This window comes from Engraulis encrasicolus, chromosome 9 (genome assembly GCF_034702125.1).
Source record: "Engraulis encrasicolus isolate BLACKSEA-1 chromosome 9, IST_EnEncr_1.0, whole genome shotgun sequence".
In the NCBI taxonomy this organism is placed as follows: Eukaryota; Metazoa; Chordata; class Actinopteri; order Clupeiformes; family Engraulidae; genus Engraulis; species Engraulis encrasicolus.
Window position 1 is genome coordinate 13,725,531 of NC_085865.1, and position 24,505 is coordinate 13,750,035.

At 41.8% G+C, this 24,505-nt stretch overlaps 1 protein-coding gene across 4 annotated transcripts; it reads left to right on the forward strand.

Annotated features, from left to right (window-relative positions):
- Positions 1-53: 53 nt before the first annotated feature.
- On the forward strand, positions 54-21,155 carry LOC134455488 (gastrula zinc finger protein XlCGF57.1-like). Of its 4 annotated transcripts, none has more exons than XM_063206569.1 (8): positions 54-339; positions 2,322-2,556; positions 3,771-3,821; positions 9,558-9,617; positions 13,155-13,214; positions 13,334-13,407; positions 15,419-15,521; positions 19,182-21,155. In XM_063206569.1, the coding sequence occupies exons 1-8, from the start codon at positions 160-162 to the stop codon at positions 20,651-20,653; spliced, it is 2,235 nt and encodes a 744-aa protein (XP_063062639.1). In that variant the 5' UTR covers positions 54-159; the 3' UTR covers positions 20,654-21,155. The 4 variants fall into 4 exon arrangements, with proteins under 4 accessions (XP_063062639.1, XP_063062638.1, XP_063062641.1 ...); XM_063206568.1 differs by lacking the exon at positions 19,182-21,155 and adding an exon at positions 15,821-17,468; XM_063206571.1 differs by lacking the exons at positions 9,558-9,617; positions 19,182-21,155 and adding an exon at positions 15,821-17,468.
- Positions 21,156-24,505: the final 3,350 nt, after the last annotated feature.

Below are 24,505 nucleotides of genomic sequence, written 5' to 3' on the forward strand. Positions count from 1 at the left end.
CCAATGCAGGCTTTTATTTTGGGGAAAGAAACTTGACAGGAAGTCTCGTGAACTTGTTGTTGCTAGGCTCTCGTCGAACGCGTTTTGGATTTTGGGATGTTGTACGGTGGGATGGATCACCACCATAACTAGAATATTTACTTTTCGCAAGGCGACAACATGTCAGTCTCAGATGTTTTCGAGTCAGAGCTCATATTTGTCATTAAAGAATTAATCAACGCAGCGCAGTTAGAGATCGCCAAAGTCGTAATATCATGTGGCGACGGGGAAGCCTCGATGTCAACAGAGGGAAACGGCCCAAAATGTCCGTGTACGCGTGAAGGACAGGAAAATGATATGGTGAGTTAAGTTAATATTGATGATATGCTTGATGGAATGCCCTGCTGTCGTTGCCTGAACTTATTTTGCCTTTTGGACCTATCAGAACTATATACTTTTGTTCAGTGTCTACTTCGGGCCTTTGGAAGGAGGCGTGTAGAACTAGTCTTGGGCCGCACCGCAGACACACGAAGCTGATGGTTTTAGATTGAACCAACGGCTGTGAACCGTTAACGCATTATTCCAGCCAATTTCAACATGCACGTACTGCTTACATGTCCCCTGGACTTGTCAGTAGGCTACCGGGTTGCCACCTGTGTCTTACAGAAACCCTACACAGTTCAATATTAGTCATAAACAGTGGATCCCATTATTCAATTTCCAGGGGGTGACTGGCAACGATTCCCTGATTGACGCTGGTGTCGTGCCGAAAAGCGAGTGCCTGCCAGAACACGAGTGCCCTCATTTAAACCAATGGAAACCGATAACCAATTTTGCAGATAGTTTTTACCCATTTTTGCAGATAAATCCGACACAATTTAAGATGGAAAGCCTATCAATAAAGCATCTACATTCCTTCTGGAAGTATTACAAAGAACTGGTTACAATTTCAGTATTATTTCCATAAAAGAATCGAAGAATTGTCATAACAAATGTTACAGTTTCATTCAAATAGCTCATATTAAGTGGAGGACGAGTAATGTTTCATAAGCATATTTTAGTTCATAAATTATGTAATTCATTCTGCAAAAAAATTGTATAATTTTCTCTCAAAAAATGTCATTGGTTTCAATGAGGGCACTCGTGTTCTGGCAGGCACTCGCTTTTCGGCACGACACTCCCAACGCAGGGCGCTCCCCTGTCAGCTCGCTCCCACTAGCCAGACTATCGGTCCCACCGCCATATAACGGAGCTAGTTATCTTTTGATGTTAGTTTTTTGTTTCTAACCCTAATCTTAACCCTAAACCTAACCCTAACCCTAGCGATCTCAGTTGGGAGTGTCCATCTACCACCGACTGGCAACACCTGAAGTAGTTGTTCAGCCAATTCCGAGATCTTGGCCAGCTATTGGGGTGTCGTCCCGAAAAGCGAGTCCCTGCTAGAAAACTAGGCCTTTATTGAAACCAATGACCAATTTTTCAGATATTTTTTCACCCATTTTTGCAGACAAATCCGACACAATTTAAGATGGAAAGTCTGTCAATAAAGCATCTACATTTCTTCTGGAAGTTTTACAAAGAGCTGGTTACAATTTCAGTATTATTTCCATAAAAGAATGGAAGAATTGTCATAACAAATGTTACAGTTTCATTCAAATAGTTCATATCAAGTGGAGGACGAGTAATGTTTCACAAGCACATTTTTAGTTCATAAATTATGCATTCTGCAAAAAATAGTATAATTTTCTCTCAAAAAATGTCATTGGTTTCAATGAGGGCACTCGTGTTCTGGCAGGGACTCGCTTTTCGGCACGACAGGGGCATGGGTTTGTTAACAAGATGGTTGAATCACTATACTCCCAACACCACCCCAAAAGTTACAGTTGGGTTGATCTATTTTACACACATACACAAACGTGTGTGAACTGAAACAAATGCTCACACCTCATATGACAGAAATATCAGCACTGCACACTACATTAATAATTTGGGGGCAGATAGCCAATGAGGCTCTGCTCAAACATTTCCGCCATTATTTGACTCCACCGTGACCTGGATCTGGAGTGGAACCTCATCGGCACCTATAGGCTTCTCACTCGCCTAGATGCTGTGCTTCACACCATGAGCCATGTTGGTACCAGTCTTCCAACCCCCAGTGCCGTGTGCATTCAAGCGACAAGAGGCTGCATGGTCTTGTCTTTTTCGTCATTTTACGGTTCTGGTATTTTTATATTCTGTTGTTTGAAGAATACGTCATACATTGGTCTCAGCCCATATAAGTTGGCCAGAAATGGTGACAACTGCTTTTTCCCCAGCTAATATTTCTTCACCTTACTTTTCAGGTTCTCATTTCCTCCATACTGGAAATGTTTGGACGTGAGGCTATACGCAAGCTCAGCAGAACTTTTACAGAGTGCTGTGCCGCTTTGCAAAATGAGTGCAAGCAAAGTAAACAGGAGAATGCAAGCCTGAAGAGGAGGCTTAAGAATATGCAAAAAAGGCTTGATGTTGTTGTCAACGATCTAATGTCAGCACAAGGAGAGTGTGAAACCCCAGCAGCCTTTACAGAAACAACAGGTAGGTACTATTGTGTTATGTCACTAAATGTGTGCATGTTTGTTTGTATGTACCGGTATGCATGTACACTCTCCCTTTCTTTATCTTGCCTCATGAGCAGCATTTTTTATGTTAGCTCACAGGTTTTCGATGGGATTAAGGTCTGGGAATTGTGCTGACCAATCCATTAATTGGATGCTATTTGTCAGGAACCATGATTCTTCTCACTTGTTGGTGTGTTTGGTGTCAGTCTTGTTGAAACATCCTCATCAAAGGCCCTGGTATGCAGTAAATAGGACGTAGCAGTACAGACGTAGCCCAATAAAACATCCCCATCATAATACTTGCACCACCATTAGAAAGATAAGATCGTTCTTTTGGGTCTCAGACGGTTTGCGGGACATCCTGCAAGCAAAGAATTCAAAGCCACAATACACAGTGTACATGGTTGGGTATGGTGCAAGTAGCATGATATGGGCATGTTTTCGTACTACAGTGTCGGTCTGATTTTCTACATGCCAGGGATCATAGATCAGTTTGAGTACATCAGGATATTGGAAGAAGTCATGTTGCCCTCTTCTGAAGAGAAAATGCCTTTTGAAGTAGATGTTTCAAGAAGGCAATGATGACCCCAAAACAGCAAGCAAGCAAAATCATGGTTCTAGACAAACCGCATGCAACTAATGGAGTGGCCAGCACAATTCCCTCACCTTAATCCTACAGAAATGTGGTGGGCTGACATAAAAAAGGCTGTTCATGAGGAAAAGCCAAGAAAGGCAGAGACATTGTGGGATGTAACACAATTGACCTGGGCTGCAAAACCTGTTGACCGTTCGCGCACGTTGGTCAACTCAATGCACCACTGATGCGAAACTGTCATTTAAAACCATAGTTATGCAACAAATGATTAGTTTAGGATGCTCTGTAAAGGTGAATTTTCAAGAATTAGTTAGTTTGTACTTTTGTAGTTGCATCTTTCAGTTTCCAAAGACATTTGAACATGACATTTTTCCACTTTCTATGATATAAAATATTGTGAAAATGAATTACTTTCCTTTTTTTGCTTTGAAATAGAATGTGCAGTGGACATTTTTGCTCATTTCATTTATTTGAAGAATTTTGATATTTACCCATCTTTGTAGGCGCCGCTATTATTGAGCCCAACTGTATGTACTGTATGCTTGCATGTCTACATTTTGCTGGGTGGAAATAACTTGTTCATGTCAATTTTCCAGGATTGCCGGTAATTCTGACAGCACCAACAACATCAACTGCTGACAATGCAGGTATGTACTAGATCAGTGGTTCTCAACCTTTTTGAACAAACGCCCCCTTAACCTCCTCATAAGGCCCCTTAGTGATGTTAAAAGATGAAATAGACGAATGCCACCATGGCCATTCAGCAACCCCCCACCCCCAACTATCTTTCTCAATGCCCACCTAAGGCTCCCCAACGCCACCTTGGGAGCTGTAGAGTCCCTGTTGAGAAACACTTCACTAGGTAGATGGATGGATAACTTATACTATGTAGAGCCCCTGTTGAGAAACTATGTGATATACTATGTGTATGTATATACCAAAGAAGATGGATCTAACAAGAAGCGTCATTTTGTTTCTTTTCCGGTATCCACTTTATGTCGGGTTAACGCCCCTTTAGGAGACCTTCGGTTAGGAGACCTTCGGAGTCCTGAGGTTGAGAATCAATTAACTCCCCTTTGCGCTGTAGATGGCGGTAGCGCACATCTTGTGCAAACACCTCAAAAATAGAAGAAGTACAGGACAACGCCCCCTTAAGGTCAGATTAGACTTCTGCAACTGCGCTCGTCAAAACTCGCGTGGGAGTGGCCACGAACCAACATTGTATTCATGCATCTGCGAGTTCTGCGAGGTCCGAGGTCTCGTCGCGAGCCACATTTGAAATTGCGCAATTAGGCTACTTTCACTACATTGTAAGCACTGTGGTCATTATTAATCAATGTTGCTTTCTATCCCGGTTAGCTAGGTATTTTCACACAAATTGCAAAGGCAATGCACTGGTATCATTAGCCTATTTGACATACCCAGTCTGTTTTCACGAGCAGAAAATGCAAGCATGTAAAGACAGTTGATTCTGCGGATGTGTGTTTACATTCGGTGGAGGAACGGTAGTAAAACCGCAGGCATTGTGCCACGAGTGTTCAACTGATGCATTGTTTGTTACTTAGCTTGTAGCTTCGTGTATTTACACACATTTACACACAAGGCGTTAATAACGTTTTTAACAGAAAACAGCTCTGCTCTCGCAAACTACTGGCATTGCGCTGCCACAAGAACAGAACAAGGAAGTAGCGAGACGACCAATCATAGTGCCTTTTTGTCTGCGTACTCCGCGTCCGTCCGACGGATAGTTAGAATTTTTTCGAGGCGCTCGACGACGGGCGCAGAGCCTCTGAGAGGGGGGCGTGGACTCGCATAGACAGACAACGGACGGACGCAGATTCTATGCGTCCGAAGCATAAATCTAGCTTTAGGAGACCCAACTTGAGCAAAAGCTTTTGCATTGAGTGGGCGTGTTTTGCGTTATCTTGGTTTGATTCAGTATTTTTGTATATACTCTACAGTGCCTATGAAAAGTCTACACCCCCCTGTTCAAATGCCAGGTTTTTGTGATGTAAAAAATACAGAAAGACAAATACAGGTGGTCATAAGTTTACTTGCTCTCAGTGCTAGTAGGCTATTTGGACTTGCAGTTGATAGCCTACATAGGCTACCTCCACATTTTAACGCTCAATTGTAGAAAACTTAGCTTCATTTTATCCACATTTATCCTAGGCTACTTTTCATCAATGCACGGCTGTCATTAGGGGACATTAACATGCGTGCCCTAGAATGTTGACACGTGATATGGGTGCTCAGTAATATCGCGTTTTATTGCGTTTGTATAACAAAGACCGTCAGAGAAAACTGCAACTTCACTATACGGTGCTCACTCATTCAGAGTAGTAACGTACCGGCCAGAATGGCCAGTGACGCTGCAGGTTGTACTAGCGAAAACTGATTTTAACGTGCATTTGGCGGCCTGCGGGTGTCAGTGTCAAGCTGTGGTATGTATTAGAGATGCACCGGATCCTGATTTTTAGGATCCTGCCAGATACCGGATCCACTGCTTAAGATCCTGCCGGATCCAGAACCGGATATTGGATCCTACGAAAGGCTTGAAACACACAGCCTACTCACACACGTGGGCCCTTTTAATCACGTTGGCTCAAACTATTTTGACTGAAAAGCCTCGGCTACCGGATCCTGGAACCGGATCCGGATCATGGGAAAAACCCTATTATCCTGCCGGATCCGGATCCGGATGTTGGATCCGGTGCATCTCTGGTATGCATGTATGTAGTATGTATGTATGTATACATCAGAGGCGGTTCTTAATGTAAGCACTTGAAGCACGGCTTACCAATATAAAAGCGACAAACGCGGCATCCGAATTTAAACCCTTCATCCTGTTGACGTGATTCAGCTGTCTGTGTTGTCTGCTACTGGCGGTTCTTATAAAACTGGTTAAACAGCGACACCACAGTGGCTATCGAGAAAGACAGGGATTAAAGTTTTCCGTCGCTACGACGGAATTCCGTCAACTGGATTTTCGTTTGGACGGATTTCCGTCCGTATAATTTATGTCAATTAATTTACAATTTTTACTTTCCAACTGAACTCAAATCGAGAGCACTCCTGGTCATGAGAAGGGGACGAGAGGTGTGTTTGGTGTACGGATGTAGTTATACACTCCACCATTGGCGGTGTGATACAACATTCACTCATCAGTAGCCTAGTTTTGGGTCATCCCCTGTTCTTCCGTGTTCCAAAAAAAGTACACGAGCGGTCAACAATTCTGTGGCAGCGCAGCGCGAGAGATTAAAAAAATAAATAGCCAAAATTGTTGCTGATGGCAGAAAAGAAAATAATTGTAATACAATGTATAAAGTGCAGTGACGTTTCCATATCATTGCACCTGCCGTGGCAGATATTTAGAAAAAAAAATGAATAGTTTACTTCGACTGCGTAGCCTATGATGTCCTTTTCATGAAGGGGTTGCCTTTTAAGCATTGTGACTCTTACTAGCATTTTTCATAGCCCCAATGGGACGACTATGGCAGCTAACTAGGATAGCCTACCATGCGTTTCATCCTCAAAGTTTAGCGCGTTTGACTGGCTGCGTGTAGAGCTAGTTGTCTTTTTGACAACGGATAATTCACAGTCTCATCTGTACTCATAGCAGATTAACTTTGTTGTTGCCGATATATATATTCAAGAAATAAGTTAAACATGGGTTGCATTTGGGTCACGGGTAGGCTATCCCTGGCAAAGCCAATTTATGCCACGTCTTGTTTCTGGGAAGTTCTGATGGGTGGACTCATGGTCGATAAATGCCGTTTCGACGTTTGTTTCACTTTCAAGGCTTGTTACTGTGTGACGCTATTTCTGCTAACTGGAATAGTGTGCAGCAGCAACAGTTGTGTGTGCGCTTGTTTTTGAGTGGCTCAACGTCTGTGCCCATTTTCTCGGACTATGCGTTTCGTTTGAGTTCAGTTAGCCTATTTGCGCACTGCGCACTCAGGACTGATGGGTGGGTGATTTGCCTTGATTCGAGTGGAAAGCTGCGCGACAAGCTTGGGAAAGTGTGTTACTTTTGTAAACGATAGACGCATGTCTGTGACTGTCGTGTCTGCTGCGTCTTGTCAGCTTGTAGAACACGCGCGCATAGGAAGAATGGGGGACGTTTTTTAAATCAATGGTAAGCGTGTACTTGGCGCCGCACCGCACATCGAGAAGCAAACAAGTAGCCAGTAGTTTTCAAAACGGTAGAACACAGAGACATACCGCACCCTGTTTGTAAACGTCAACAAGTTATTTGTAACAGGATGAATACTGAAAAAGGCCGAAGGGTGAAAACATACAAATAATTAAAGCTAGTTTTCTCCCTCTGATTGCTATGATCAGGGCTTTTTAAATGTCAGAAATACAACTGCAAGCAATGCGCACCAGTGCTTTCACCAGAACAGTGTTTGCCTAGTCTAATGTGAAAGACAAAATATAGCCTACTACTACAACACAAAACCCCATAATGGGATCACTCACTGTATCAACACATTGCAATTCCAAGTCAATCATTCTGTGAGATCAGCTACCATTTTGAAGCAGCATTCATTGTGAATCCATTCTGCATGATGTTGTGAACAATTCATAAACAATGGGTAGAAATAAGAGGAAATAACCAAAACATGCCCCAAATTTCAGTTCAATCTTTGCAGTCTGATATAGTATCCATTATCCCTCCATTCTCGGCCAGTTCTAGTCAATCTGGTGAGCGGCCTAGGCCTACCCGCCCTCTTTCCTTTTTTTGTATTTAGAAATTGGCATCTGTAAACATAGCATTGTAGGCCTACATCTGATTGAGCACATCTGATCTAGTACCTACAGGTACACTCATACTGAGTCTATATAGGTCTACTGAGTGCATAATGAATATTCATTGTTCATGTGAAGTGTAAAGATTTATGTTGGTTGAAGTTCTGATTTTGTGGCACTTTTTGGTATTACTGGCGCCCTCAAGACATAGGCCTATTCTGCTCTAGGCGACTGCCCCGTCTGCCTATACCGCTGGCTCTGGCACCATTCCTTGCATGTATGTTTCGTCATGAGGGCAGAGCCTGGCTACATTGGTTTTCGTAGGGTTACGGAGTGATACTCGATCGGGTGCCTAACCGGTAAAAAAGTTCAGTCAGATTACTTTTTTTTGCTTTAATCCCTGGAAACACTGTTTAACAGCGATGGTGAAACACGTTACTACAGCAAATGAAGCACAATTTCCAAATGACTTGGAGTCAATGGCAGAGAATCTGTTTTTTAATTGGCTTTCCGCTGATGCTCGCCAGTTTTTGAAGCACATTTTGATTGTGTTGATGAATCATAACTCGATCTGACACCTTAAGTTAACATTGGATTCAGGAAGTAGAGCTCAGGCAGACGTGATGTTTACATTTTTGACTGAAGCCAGTTGCTTTTGTGATAATCTCGAAGACTGACAACACATTTGAACTGCAATCAAAGTTTTCAGGAAACGTCTGTGTTTTGAATATGGACAAATCATGGAGAAGAACTTTGGGACATATCAAGAAGAAACGAATGAATAATATGCTGATAACACGAACCACACACCGTCAGTTAGTTGAAGAGAATAGCTAAATGGCAGCACAATATGCCTTTCTTGATTACCTATGATATCATATGGATTACAAACGGGAACGTGGACAATGCTTTTGAAAACGTGTGGATTAAGTGAAAGTTTGGGATTTCTGCGGTCAAGACAGCATTTTAAGGTAAGGTTATATTTGTCCGCTGTAACATGTTTGGTTGTTGATGAAGCTTGCGGCTTAGGAACGGGTTCACTCGCTCATCCATAGATGGGTTCACAATTGTTCAGAAGGGCTGGTGTCTGTCTTTCCCGTAGCCTGTTTTCAAGTTAACGGCAGGCCTACGCACGTTTTTGGCAGCTCTCGTGTACAGTGAGTGTACCCTGGTCGCAACGGCATGTTCGTGGCTACTCTTGACTTCATTTCTATTAGTTCTACCTAGCCGAAAAAGAACCCTTTCTGGAATGATGACCGTCAGTGATGTGTTTTTCTGTTCAATGCATTGCTGTAAGATGCAACGCGAACATTTGGCTTGTATTTTCAAGTCGTGGAGTGAGTGAAGGATGTCAACTGCAACGTGGTAGAATGACTTAGTTGCCTAGGGAGCTGTCTGAAGTGGTTAAAATTCACAATTTAGGGGCGTTTTTATTTTTAAAAAATCTCATCTGGGGGAGATCCCACTAGTTTGGCTTGGTTACAGAATTTGTGCTTACCAACATCACACCCCCCAAAACCGCCACTGGTATGCATGCATGCATGTATGTATGTATTTATGTTTGTATGTATTCATGTTTGCATGTCTACATTTAGCTGGGTGGAACTAACTTGTTCATGTCAATTTTCCAGGAGTACCGGTAGTTCTGACAACAACTGCAGCACCCTTAACAACATCATCAGGCAATACAGGTATGTACTAGATCGAAGGATGGATAGACTATGTGTATGTGTATACAGCACAGTACCTATGAAAAGCCTACACACCCCTTTTCAAATGCCAGATTTTTGTGATGTAAAAACAGTAGAGGTGGGCCGTTAACGTGCTGCGATAACTCTTATCGGGCAGTAAAGAAAATATCGCACATTAATAAATTGTCAAAGTTGGGTTGGAGAGTTGTGTCACTATAGCGTTTGATTGACAGGCGTGGCGCAGCTTTACTCCAGTTGCGTCTCCTCTCCACCTCTCTCTTTCTACCAAATATGAACAGTGTCTGCATGCTGTTAACATTAATCTCTCCACTGTGGTTAGTGTTGTGACTGTTTTTTTTATATTGGAATGCAATTTAAAACACCAATTACCTCACGCATTGAATTAAACACACAAACAACAGTCCTGTTCCTGAACCACTTAAATCTTGCCTCTGTCATGTGTGGTGACTGCATTTTGCATTTTGAGGACTATCAAACTTATTTAACCAAGGCTATGTTCTCGGTAATTTTTTTTTTTTTTTTCGCAAGGTTGAGTAGGGGGTAGTTACGACACAGAGAGATGTGAAAATGCCCATGTCTGTAAATGTTTCTATAACGGTTGTTGCGGTAAAAAAAAAAAGAAGTTTGGCAAACAGAATTCATTTCAAGTTGAAACTACTCTAACTATTACTATTCTGAGGAGATCAGTCAAGTTTAGGCCGAGTTCTACTCGCTAGAGGGCTTATTTTGTGGGTAGCCTACCCTCCCTGTTGTGGAGATTCTCTAAAGGCAAAAAAAAGAGAGCAGCGAACTTTCCCCTTCAGATTCTTAAAGGAGCTGCCACCCTTTTTTAACAGTCAATGACTGATTTTTCTCTCTCTCTCTCTCTCTCTCTCTCTCTCTCTCTCTCTCGTATAAGCATTTTTGTTTAAATGAATGTTTGATATTTTTATATGTTGCCAATTTTACATGTACCACTGAAGAACAAACTTAAGTTTCAAAATGAACAGTGCTATGACTGTTAATGGTTCTTTAACATGTTTGACACACTTAATTGCTGTGAAAGAGTTCAACATAGAACCATTTTTTTTTTCATCGCCAAGTATCAACATAGAAATGTTTTACGATGCATTTTGGATAAAGGTGCTGACACCTGTTCCTGAGCCTTACATTTAGTCATTTTTCCGGTAGCACACATATTCTGAATGAGCCATTTTAATATAGATTAATTTCATAATTACAGTGAGATTAATCTAGATTAAGCAAATTAATGTGTGCCCACCCCTTAAAAAGAAGACATAAAGACAAATACAGTGGTGGTCATAAGTTAAAATATTATATGAATATAATATGAATGATACCACAAATCTTTGTTTATCACTTATGGCTACTTTGGTTGAAGTTACTTATTATTATTACCTCCGCCAAGGAGGTTATGTGATCGCCTGGGTTTGTGTGTGGACTGTGTGTGTTCGTTCGCCGCTATTTCACGGACTGCCACAAGGTGCGCGAGGTGAATTGAGCACTGGGCACACTGGTGTATATCAGAGACGGTCTTATACGAGACGAATCACTCATGAAACCTTCCATAGGAATGAACGAGAGCATTTGGCTACGCGAACATGGCGTTTGCCGGCTTCACTCCCACCTGTCCGGTAACGAGAGCCAATTGCTTGCTGAGCTGCGCTGTCACTTATCCAATCGTCTCGACGCCTCGACGCAAGTGCAAACGTAAACCTTTACGACTGCTCGTACCTAATCGGTTTGTTTGCTGGCGGCCATGTGGTTTGTTTGCCGTCCGTGGAAACTTTATTGTGAATTGGGCAGAGAGCGCAACTCGACCATTAATCACCTTTCTGCGCCAATCCAAAATGCAGGTGCAAGACAAAGGGACAGATATAATCACGGAAACAAAACCGGCCGTGTGCATACATGTGGACACCCGTTGTGGCTCTTATGGTTGAAAACAAATAAGTAAGAAAAAGCAAAACGGGAGCAAGTCTGCAAGACATTCAACTTTGATCAGTTTAGCTTTTCTTATGCTATATTTTTCACCGTTAGCTATTATCAGTTTAGGCAACAACATGATATCACAGTTTAAAACACCAATTTTGAGGCAGGCTAGCCTACATCATTAATTTATTCAATAGCCTTTTTTTTTTTTTTTAACTGATGAGCAGGGACGACCATTGTGCTTACTGCTTTGGCTATCAGAAAATAAATCCAGTGTCTTTTCTGTACGATGACCTGAGAATGGATGCCCGTTTGACAGCCGGCCGGAAGAGGTGAAGTCCACGCAACTTGCTCCCACCTGCCGCAAAACAGAACGTTGTCGTGGAATGTGGCGCATGCGCAGATCAAAAATAGCATAAAGAAAAACGCTGTTTTAAAGCGTTATTTTCATGTTTCGGTCATTCTAAGACTGCCATTTAACCCAGTTTTTCATTGTGATTCCAACCATATAAGTTGTGTATCGCTGTGTTGTCCCACTGTCACACAACATTATTCCCCCCATTGATTCTAATATACCCCATCACTGACTAATCTCAAATAGTCAGTTTGAGGCGTAGCCAAGATGGCCGCCGAGTGATGGGACTTATGGGAACAGACTTTGTGTATATCCCCTGCCGCATCCTCACGGCCTCACACAGGGTCGGTGCGAATAGGTGTGAACGGTCTCATCTTGCAACGTTTTGGATGCCAGCTGCCGTTAAAATCGGTTCTAAATAAGGTTTCTGCGATGAACAGTCAACACCGCACTGCAAAGTAGAGCTCGTTTTAATGGACTTGCATGCGCGAGGTTGCAACTGTGCTAGTCACGCCGAACAGGTGCTTATGGGAGGCTCTTGGGCAACCAGTAAAGTCACTTTAACCATGCATACCAGCCAATGGTGAAGCAGGTTTCTTTATTAGTTTTAAAAACCAGCCTTCGCGCGCACAGGGTGCAGACATTTAAAAAAGCAAGTTGGTGCCATTTCTGACTGACCAAGATGAGTCAGTTGACATAGTCGTACGACGTCCGCGCTTGTGGTGTGTATGCACCGTAACAGAAAATATAGTTACCTTATCTAATCTAATCTTAAACTAATACTTTGTTGCAGCACCTTTGGCTTTTATTAGACTTTTTGGGTAAGAGTGCATCAGCGTGGCACATGTTGATGAGGCAATATTTGTCCACTCCTCTCAAAAGCACACAAAATCTGGCAGATTGCAACGGCCCCCTGTTAGAAAGGTTAATTTAATCTTTCAAAACAACGTTTCACCTATGCTTTTGCCTAAATCAAAAAAAGAAATGGAATAGTTGCAATACTTACTCTGGCCACATCTTACAGTGCACCTTTTTAAAGTTAATTTAGATAAAAGGTGGAAAAAGTAGTGAAATTATTTGCCTAATCATTTTTTACATCACAAAAACCTGGCATCTGAAGAGGGAGGAGTAGACTTTTTATTGGCACTTTGTGTACTGTATGTATTTCTGGGTGCCTGCATGCCTCCATGTTGCTGGGTGGAACTAACTTGTTAATGTCAACTTTTCAGGAGTACCGGTAATTCTGACAGCAACTGCAGCACCCTTAACAACATCAGCAGGCAATACAGGTATGTACTAGATAGATGGATGGATATAGTGTATGTATGCATGTACTGTATGTTTACCTGCACGCCTGCATTTTGCCTTCTTCTGAGTGGAAATAACTGTGTTAATGTCAACTTTTCAGGATATATTCTTCTCTCAGGCCTGCCGCCCCTTACCTCACCTTTGCTGATGCCAACAGACACCTTTCAGAAAGATGTAAGGTCATATACATAGAACTTACAAGACAAGACATAAAGCACATTGTACAATATATGTAAATAGACCTACTATGTATATCTTAATGCACACATTTTTTTGCAGGCAGAAACTATGGCATTTTTAATGAATTCATTACGGTACTAGGGGTCGACCGATACAGGTTTTTTAATGGCCGATGCGATACCGTTTTTTTTTTTCATCACCCTTGGCCGATACCCGATATTTGGGGCCATTATGGGTTAAAAAAAAAAGGTTAAAAATCCAAAAGACGAGACGGGTCGGGACGTACTCATCCCTGGTCAGAGAAGAACAAATTTTATTATTGAAACACGGTGTACTGTTCCTTTAAAATATATAATCACAAGTACAGTACATAATACAGCATGTACTGTATATAATGCAGTATCACAACAATGAAGCTGTCTCAGAGCGCTTTTCAAATTCACATACACACATACACATTTCCACATTCACACCAACTCTGGAGTCTGTCGTACAGCGCCAATTGTACAGGGTTCATGAAAGAAAGTGCACATACGCAGACATGCAAAGACGGTAATAATATTGCTAAAAACAGATTATATGCTGGAAGCGAGTAGCCTGGTCCTGACCATCCCATAATACTACCATTTCATTTCGTATTCATGGTCTGGAGGTTGTTTGATCTGACGCGATTGCAGGAAGCAGGAAGGACATTTTTGGGAAAAGCAGGATTTAACTTATAAGTTGTTGTTTTCTTGTATAGTATATTGTATATAGACTTTAGGTGTACTACACCATTATACTTGGTGTAGTATACCTTAAGTCTTTTTATCACCCAGTGAGCAGACGGAACGTCTTCTGATTGACTGAGCAGGTGTCCTTTATTCCCCGCTAGCAGGACACCTATGATGTCATGCGGGCGTGCGGGCGTCCAAGTTGCTTCTTTTCGAACTTTCTGGCGAAGTGCCGTTACTAGTTCTATCGCATCTGGTTGTCTAGTCAAGACCGCGTCGTTAGTTCTATCGCATCTGGTTGTCTAGTCAAGACCCCGTTACTAATTCTATCGCATCTGGTTGTCAAGTCAAAAACCCAGTCGTCAATTCCACTGACTTGTATACTATAACGCATTTGGTTGTCAAGTCACCCCAACATTCTGCGCGCGTCCTTATGCCTCCGATAGAGGCGCGTCTTACTAGATTAGGAAGTGGTGCCCATAGCAACGTACCAAGCGCAGTGGTGAATCTACTTTCTCACGAAGCCTTAGATCAACATATTAATAAATACTTAAATGCTGGTAACCGGGTGATAAGTGGAATAGCGCCCTTCGAGGTGTCCCGATATCAAGGGAAAATGGACTTGGCGAAGCGAACAGCCCTTCGGCTGCGCCGTCGGGCTGTTTAGAACGCTCCGCCTCGTCCATTATTTCCCTTGATATCGGGACACCTCGTCGGCCGCTATTCCATACATATAGTATACCATACTAAAAGCAACAAAGTATATCATTGGCAATGCATAAGTAACCTACAGCTGTAGCACAGTGGTTAGGGAGCAGATCTATAGATACAGAAAGTTGCAGGTTCAGATCCTGCCTACCAACTAACTAGTTGACAATATCTAAATTGTGTAGGATTTATAAAGTAAATATGAATTGCTATGGTGCTTCAAATGAATACCCTGTAAGTCTGAAATGGGCACAATTCAATGTAGAATGCTTATATTACATTAATTAAATGCAGTGTGAGTGTACTTAAAGTGTAGTTTTTAAGTATACTTACTGTATGGTTTATATGAACGGCATAATATACTACAAGATGTTCCAATTCAATCTGAATAAGTATTAAATTAGTATACTTTCCAGCTCACATGGTGTGAAATACTTATATTATACTTACCTATACCTAAAATAATGAAGCGGACAAAATTGCTTTTTGCTACCCTGAAAAATATACATTTTTCATTCTGACAAGGCGTTTAAATGCTTTGAAAATGTCTGTGAGCTGACCTTTGACCCTCTCTGTGTCTAAAGGAGAGTCTAGGAATGGGGAGTTCCACACAGCAGAATGGGCTCGACACAGACTGCAGTCTTCAGGATTTCCAGGATGATTCGGATGGAGAAATGATTGGATATGGTAACTTAACTCTTACTATTCAAGTCATTCACGGTTATGGGCATATTTACGTTGGATGTTTTTTTCTTCTCTCAAGATGGTTTTGAAGAACTGCCCTGATTTTTATTTCTTTTAAAAAAAAAAATTGAGATTTTCAAAAATGTTGGGTGCAAAACAATCTGACAATTTTCTATCTAAAAAAACCTGCTCCAGTCAGGTGCTTTCTGTAATTAAAAAACATCCAAAGTGAACAGCCCCCAAGTTATTGTTTTCCTCCGTCATCTTGCGTGCAATGGTTTTTGTTATTTTTTGTTGAACAGAGAGTCAAGGGGATGTTTCCGCTGTGGGAGGAGATGCACTCAAGGTTGGAGACAGATCTCGTCATCAGTTATCCCACAGAAAAACTCTTCTGGTGGATCTCAGTTTGACACCGCCAGACCCATTCCTTCCTTCCCCTGAAAGAAATAATCCACTCAATGAACATTTCAATAAAACAAACCAGCAAATTGACAAAAGGAAGCCTGAAAAACCACACAGCTGTGACCAATGTGAAAAGAAGTACTGGAGCCTAAAATCTCTTCGCAGGCACAAAGTCTTACATGATCGTAACTCCCAACAGGATACCAGCTTAAAACAGGACAAACTCACAAGGTTCAAGTCACAAGATTTGCAAAGGCCACCCAACTCACAAAAGGTTCGCGAATACATATGTGACATCTGTGATAAAGTATATACCAATTCAAGTTCCTTGCGATCCCATAAGTTGATGGTGCATCTGGGAGTGAGGCGTTTCACATGCTCAGAGTGTGGTCAGGGTTTCGTTACGTTGTCTGCTCTTAAAAGCCACAAGCTCATCCACACAGGAGAGAGACCTTACATGTGTGCAACATGTGGGAAATGCTTCACTCAGTCAGGAGATCTGAGGCTGCACGAGAGACGTCATTCAGGGGAAAAGCCTCACAAGTGTGATCAGTGTCCCAAGGCCTTCTTTAACTTGCGAGCACTGAACCAGCACAAGGTGGTTCACACAGGAGAAAAGCCCCACAAATGTGACCTGTGTGAGCGCAGCTTCGGCCTTCTCAATAATCTCAAGAGACACAGATTGCTTCACACTGGCGTGAAACCGTTTGTTTGCGCGGTGTGTTCAAAAGCTTACGCTCAGCCAGTTGGCCTCAAGCTTCACATGCAGGTGCACGGACAAGGCGAAAAACCTTTCAAGTGTGAAATCTGTGAGAAGGCCTTTGTTTATAAGTTTGCTCTCAAACAGCATATGTTAAAACATGATGTGAATGGAATAGCTCAAAAACCTGCTAACCCTGTAATATGCTCCGTATGTGGTAAATGCTTAAGTTCTCCTGCTGCGCTAAAACTTCACACAATGCTGCATACAGGACAAAAACCATTTAAATGTGAAGTGTGTAACAAAGCATTTACTCAGAAAAGCGCTTGCATCCAACACACCAAAATCCATACTGGAGAGAAGCCTTTGAAATGCTCGGTGTGTTCAAAGCGTTTCCTTCTGCGACAGGGACTTAAAACACACATGCGCACTCATACAGGAGAGAGACCGTACAAGTGCAAAATTTGTGGGCTGGCCTTCAATGCGGACTGTAACTTGAAGAGACACATGCGTGTTGTTCACACCGGTGAAAAGCCGTACTCCTGTGATGTTTGTGGAAAGCGGTTTGGTCAGCCTAATAACCTGAAGGCTCACATGCAAGTTCACACTGGAGAAAGGCCACATTGCTGCGAGAGGTGTGGCAGGAGGTTTGCCTGTGTTAAAAACTTGAAAAAGCACAAGTGTGTTCCCTGTTAATTGTACATTTTGTCCCAATAAAATGTTATTAACTTTGAAAAGCACAAGTGTGTTCCTTGTTGAATTTACCTGGAAATCCTGTTTTAAACTTTGGTCATTTTAATTTTGATTCTGAATTTGAAATGGACATCCATCACTTCAAATCTGCTAAACCAAACTTTTAAAAGTACTCAGCTACATGAGTGTATAATGAACTGTGCTGTACAAGTGCAGTTATTGTTTGTCTTTATTATCATCATGTTGCTCATAGAATGCTGTTTTCGTGGATAAATATATCTGCATGTTTCTTCTCAGCTTCGTGAACTACTCGTGAATCTGGGTGATACTGAGGGAGGTTGGAGATGCCATGATATAAAGCCACCTTGATGCTTTTTCAACTGCCCACATCATAAAGCCCCAGCAAGCCAGCACTTCAGCTTCAATACATGCCATTATCCAAACTCCCGCTGACAGCCTAGACTCCCCCTCTCCACCTCTGCTCTCTGTAGATAAATGCTGCTGCATCACAGCCATGTGAATGGTTATTCAATGCCACAGCATATTAAACAAACTTAGCACTTGCTCAGTGAACATTAGCATAGAGCTGTGTGGAAAAAAATTGTTTATAAACCAAATGTCTTGTCCTTTTTGTCAGTCATTTAGTGGCCGTCTCTTGTATTAGTGAATACCCTATGAAATACTTGTATTTCTGTTGAATTTTGTGTTGGAAGGTGGGCATTCCGATTTCAGTCACAGACTTTCATAATGCAAAGCCCATTCAGCTTTAAAGCAAGCATGTGCAGTCGGTTGCTCACGGTCACGTGCGTAGTTTACAGCTCACAGCAAGCGTACGGAGGGCCTAACACTGATTCTGATGTTTGGCAAAAACGTGTCCCAGCTATAAAAGTGCTAATTCTGTTGAAAAACATTTACATTGTCATGAACAAATTAAATCCAGCCAGGTAATGGTCAAGGGGTCTGTTACACAAATGTACAGTTTTTTAAAAGCTTTAATTGTAATTGTATTATTTTCATAGCTGTAAACCTGCCCATACTCTGTAAAACCTGCTGTCATAATTTCATCATTTCAATTGACTAGAATATATATATATTTTAATTACTGATGGAATTGGATATCATCACCACTACGTGAAGCAGGGGCAGTGACAGTTTTGACCGGGCCCGGGACAAAGTCATCTGACAGCCCAAACCCACATGTAATCAGGACCCAATTCCGGGCCCTTGCTGTCCCTGTGCCCGGGACGTGTGACCCCTTTGTGCCCAGAGGATGGGTGTAATTGTCCAAAATGGATTCCGCTGTTTTGACCCCCCACCATAACTTATGAATGATGAATGTGATGGAATAACTATATAATAAGGAAGGAACACTGAGACTTCAGGGCAGGGATTTTTAGTTGGACCTAATAATAATAATGATAATAATAATACATTTTATTTAAAAGTGCCTTTCAAAACAGTCAAGGACACTGTACAAAGGGAAGCAATAATAAAACAAAACACAAGCAGATTGAACAAATAAATAAATAAAATCAAGCAAAACAGTGTGAAAAAGTCATAAAGAATAGGCTAACTGAAACAGATGAGCTTTTAGTCTGGATTTGAACTGGCGTAGAGAGTCAATATTCTGGATGTCAGGAGTAAGTGAATTCCAATTGACTGATAGAAGTCAGGTCTTTACATAAAGGATCAGTGCTTTCTTTTTTCGGCAAAACAACCTGCCAGTTTTCTATCTTGAAAACAACTTCTCCAGTCAGGTGCTTTGTGTAATCCTTTGTGTCATCCAATGTCAACAGTCTCCAAGTTATTGTTTTCCTTCATATCAACTTATGTGTAACTTTTTTTTTTTGCTAATTTATGCTTAACAGAGATTCAAGAGGATGTTTCTGAAGGCGTCTCAGCTGTGGGAGAAGAGGCATTCAACATCAGAGGCCGAACTCGTCATCAGTTATCCAACAGAAAAACATTGCCGGTGGATCTGAGTTTGACACCACCAGACCCAAACCAGCAAATTGACAAAAGGAAGCCTGAAAAACCACACAGTTGTGACCAATGTGAAAAGAAGTACTGGAGCCTAAAACTTCTTCTCAAGCACAAAGTCTTACATGATCGCAACTCACAACTGGACACCAGCTTAAAACAGGACACACCCAACTCACCAGAGGCTCGCAAATACAAATGTGACATCTGTGATAAAGTATATACCAATGGAAGTTCCTTGCATTACCATAAGTCGGTGCATGTTGATGTGAAGCCTTTCATATGCTCAACTTGTGGTAAGGGTTTCGTTACATCATGGAGTCTTAAAAGCCACAAGCTCACCCACACAGGAGAGAAACCTTACACGTGTACAACGTGTGGGAAAGGCTTCACTCAGTCAGGAAGTCTGACTGTGCACGAGAGAAGTCATTCAGGGGAGAGGCCTCACAAGTGTGATCAGTGTCCCAAGGCCTTCCTTAAGTTACAAATGCTAAAAATGCACAAGGTGGTTCACACAGGTGAAAAGCCTTACAAATGTGACCTGTGTGAGCAGAGCTTCGGCGTTCTCAATAATCTCAAGAGACACAGATTGATTCACACTGGCGCGAAACCGTTCGTTTGCGTGGTGTGTTCAAAAGGTTTCTCTCAGAAGACCCACCTGAAGACACACATGCAGACACACAAAGGTGAAAAGCCTTTCATGTGCGACGTCTGTGGGAAAACCTTTCTTTATAACTTTGCTCTCAAAAATCATATGCTAACACATGATGGGAGCTTTGCGAATGGAGGGGAAACTGGAAGTAGATTTCCAATAAAAAATCCTAGTGACCCCCTGACATGTCCCGTATGTGGTAAGCGCTATAGTACTCCAGCTACGCTAAAAATTCACATAATGCTGCATACAGGACAAAAACCGTTTAAATGTGAAGTGTGTAACAAAGCATTTGCTCTGAAAAGCACTTGCAACCAGCACACCAAAATCCATACTGGGGAGAAGCCATTTGCATGCTCCTTGTGTCCAAAGCGTTACGCTTTTCGCCAGGCACTTAACATACACATGCGCATTCATACAGGAGAGAAACCGTATGAGTGCAAAATTTGTGGGCTGGCCTTCAATGCAGACAGTAACTTTAAGAGACACTTGCGTGTTCACACTGGTGAAAAGCGGTACTCCTGTGAAGTTTGTGGAAAGCGGTTTGGTCAGCCTAATAACGTGAAGGCTCACATGCAAGTTCACACTGGAGAAAGGCCACATTTCTGCGAGAGGTGTGGCAGGAGGTTTGCCTGTGTTAAAAACTTGAAAAACCACAAGTGTGTTCCAGAGCCGGCTGCAGAACCAAGTCGTTGGATGAGCATTTGATGGAATATGGGGGGGGGGACCTTGGCGGGGGGTATGGGTGTCCTCCCCCAGAAAAAATTGTATTTCTTAGATGCAACTTCCTGCATTTTAATCCAATTGTGGGCACCGTTTCAGCTCTATAAGGAACAGTACTTTTGTAAATACAGGACAATCCCATTATTTCAACGGATCACTGTTCACTTATTATTTCACATTTAGGTCTACTGACAAATTGTCAATGTCAATGCCTAAATATTGTAGCCTATTCATTTATTTCTTTATTAGGGCTATGGTGGCATTTTATCTTGTACTTTATATTTACTGTTTTCAGAAAAAAATACTAATTTGTTGCATATTAATGACCATATCAGCATGTTTAGGTGAATAGGCCCAGGGGCGGCACAGCAGCTTGGCTGGGGGGGCAATGCCCTCCAATGCCCCCCAGTGGCGCCGGCCCTGGTGTGTTCCCTGTTAAATTTCACATGAAATCCTGTTGTCCCAATAAATCGTTTTGAACGTTGAATTGTAGTTTTATTTCTATTTTTAGTTTAGGATCATTATTTAATCATATTGGACAATAATTCAATATGTTAAAACCTGCACTGACTCTGATGAAGGCCTAGTGCAGGAACGTCAGCACACCAAAATAAAGGGGCGAACTGAGGAAGCAGTGTTGCGCTCTTCTTTTTGACTGTTGACTGATTAACCCTGAGAAGCTGCACCTTCTAAAAATAAATCTTCCAGGTGTGCGGGCCCACGAAAAACCTACACTGATGCACTTGGGAGTACGAGGCATCCCACCCCGAAGCACTTTACTATGAGGTGCATTTCTTGAAGCCACAGTTGCTAACTACCTTAGCTACTTTGTTGTTTTCAATGCAATTTCCCTTTGGCAACTACGCACATTGCTTCGAGAAATGCACCCCAGTACAGTACCATAGACCAGTCACAACACAAAGCAATGTCGTGTATCATTGAAGATGCACTGTGATATTTTTAGAAGTTTCTTTCCATAATGTATGCTGCCCATTCACAAATGTTACCTTTTCCACAAAAGGAAAAGTTGTGCTCACAATAATAGCAGTACTGAGTAGTAGGGCTGGGTAAAATAATCGATTCAATCGATAATCGATCGATATCATTTAAAATTCACATAATCGATTCACAGGGCACAAAATCGATTTTTTTTGCTCTTTTTCTTTTTGTTCTTTTTGTTTCATTTAGGTCTATGGAAAATACCCAGTAGGTATAAGTCAATTAGGCCTAGGCCTACTTATTACAAATTAGCAATCTGTTAACACTGTCAAGCCACAGCCCTTTGACATTTTTATATAAAAATAGGCAACAGCATCTTTTGGGGGAAATCCTTGCACCAAAAAGGGAACGGATTGAATCGATTCGGAGTGAATCGAATTGAATCGAATCGAATCGTGATTAATCGATTCAAAGCCCTAAGAATCGAAATCGAATCGATACAGGAACATGGCTGCAATACCCAGCCCTACTGAGTAGGCCTAAATGTTAAGATTCTTTAAAGGGACACTGTGTGAGATTTTTAGTTGTTTATTTCCTGAATTCATGCTTCCCATTCACTAACGTTACCCTTTTCATGAATACTTACCACCACCATCAAATTCTAAGTATTCATTATGACTGAAAAAAATTGCACGTTTCATACATGAAAAGGGGGATCTTCTCCGTGGTCCGCCATTTTGAATTTCCAAAAATAGCCATTTTTAGCTGCAAAAATGGCTTTACTTGGACCATACTAGAAAATATTTGATAAATACTTAGGAAACTTTCATGTAAAGAACAAATTTGGCAATAGGCAGCCCAATTTCAATAAGCAGCATAGTTGCAGTACCATCTTTGACCATTTCCTGCACAGTGTCCCTTTAAATAAATTGTTCTTTCATGAACAAAAGAAGAAACAAAGAAATGCATGTTCATAAAAATAGCAGTGTCTTTGGAAACTCAAATAAACGATCAAATTTTTGAAAAGTCAACTTTGCTGAGCATCCTAAACTGATATTCTGTTGGATAACAATGGCTTCAAATAACAGTTTCACATCTGTGGTGCATGGAGATGACCAGCGTCCGGCAATGGCCAAGTCGGTTATGAATAGGCTACTTAGCACCACCATCAAATTCTAAGTATTCATTATGAAAATTGCACTTTTCATACAGGATGCGGATCTTCTCCATTTCTTTTTTCCAGAGAGATAGTTTCAGCTGCAAATTGTTCTGTACTTTGGTCATACTAGTAAGTAACAGTATTATTATTTAGTTAATATTAGGGATGGCACAAACCGCACCGAAAACCGAAACCGTACAATTCACACACATACCGAACCGAACCGTGCAATCCATCACAAACCGCAATTCATGTACAGCCCAGAAAAATATGTAAAACAGAGATTCTAGGAGTATCTTATCCAGTCTCTCTGATTAAAACATTAGCATATAAGACCAAATCAGAGATTGACACAATTAAAATCACACCATTTTCACATTATAAGCCTATACAAACCATATGTACGATATTTAGTGATAAGTCTGATTCTATTAGCCAGTGCACCATTTATCATGAACTAAAAAAAAAGAACCGTAGAGAACCGAAAACCGTGACCTTGACACCGCGATATGAACCGAATAGTGAATTTTGTGAACCGTACCACCCCTAGTTAATATTCATGAAAAGATCAAATTTGACAGTAGACAGCACAGTTTCAATGAGCAGCTTAGTTGCAATACCTGGCCATCATCCTACACAGTGCACCTATGAAGTGTAAAGTCTTCCGTTATCAAAGTGTCTTTGAGGAGGACAGAGAGTTATTTTGGTGTGCATTGTATTGGTGGTTGATCACTACTGTTTGTGTATCTTAGAGGAGACTCTTTGTTGGGGCCGATAGGTGATGCTGAAGGCGATGGTAGATGTCATTATACCACCTTGATGCTCTCACAGCTTCCCACATCATAAAGCCCTTGCAAGGCACCACTTCAACTGCATAACGGTCTGTCTAAAATCCACCAATCTTTTTTTCTCTCTGTGTCTCTCTCTCTCTCACACACACACACAGACACACTTAGACAGAGAAGGAGGATGAGCGTGAGAGAAGACTATCACACATGCACACTCGCACACAGGGCCGCTGACAGCTTTGGCTGGGCACCAGGACAAAGTCGTCTGAAAGGGCCCCCCAGCCCAATACATACAATGTAATGAATGAAGACCCAATTCTAAGCCCCCTCTCTCCCTGGGCCCGGGACAACTGCCCTCCTTGTCCCCCTCTGTCGGCACCCCTGCATGCACACACACACACATTCTCAGTCATCTCGCTCCCTTCCTGAGTCACACGAATTTCAGGCTTCAATTAAACAGTGCATGTGTGTAGTGCGTGCGTCACCCTGCTGTCCTTTTTGCTCCCCCTCTCTGCCTATGCTCTCCATAGATAAATGCTGCTGCATCACTGGTAATGAACGGCCATGTGAATGGCTCACGCTTCAACAGAGCAGAAGTGGCTCCCTACAAAAATTAACACACGGTAACTATTTAATGCCCCAGGATTGCCCCTGCATATTTAACAAACTCAGCACTTGCTCGATGAATATTAGCAATAACATACATAAACATACTGTAATAGTCATTTTTGTCATTATATCCCCGAAACGTGGAGATAGTCCCAGATTTTGTGTGTGAATGCTCTAGGGTAGGTTTATGAACTGATTCGAGTTTGGAAGACAACACTTTCAAAATGGCGGAATTTTCATTTGGCCCATAACTTCTGACTGGGTGGATTGATTTGCCCGGTAACACCTTATTTTAATGGTTCACCATTTCAGTGAATCTACCATATTAGATACAGTGTAATA

What these genes read in the sequence shown, in the direction of transcription:
- LOC134455488 (XM_063206568.1), top strand. Translation starts at nt 160, where the DNA reads ATGTCAGTCTCAGATGTTTTCGAGTCAGAGCTCATATTTGTCATTAAA. An exon ending in AACATCATCAGGCAATACAG is followed by an intron (nt 9,618 to 13,154) that starts GTATGTACTAGA and finishes TCAACTTTTCAG; the next exon opens with GAGTACCGGTAATTCTGACA. An exon ending in TGGAGAAATGATTGGATATG is followed by an intron (nt 15,522 to 15,820) that starts GTAACTTAACTC and finishes TTTGTTGAACAG; the next exon opens with AGAGTCAAGGGGATGTTTCC.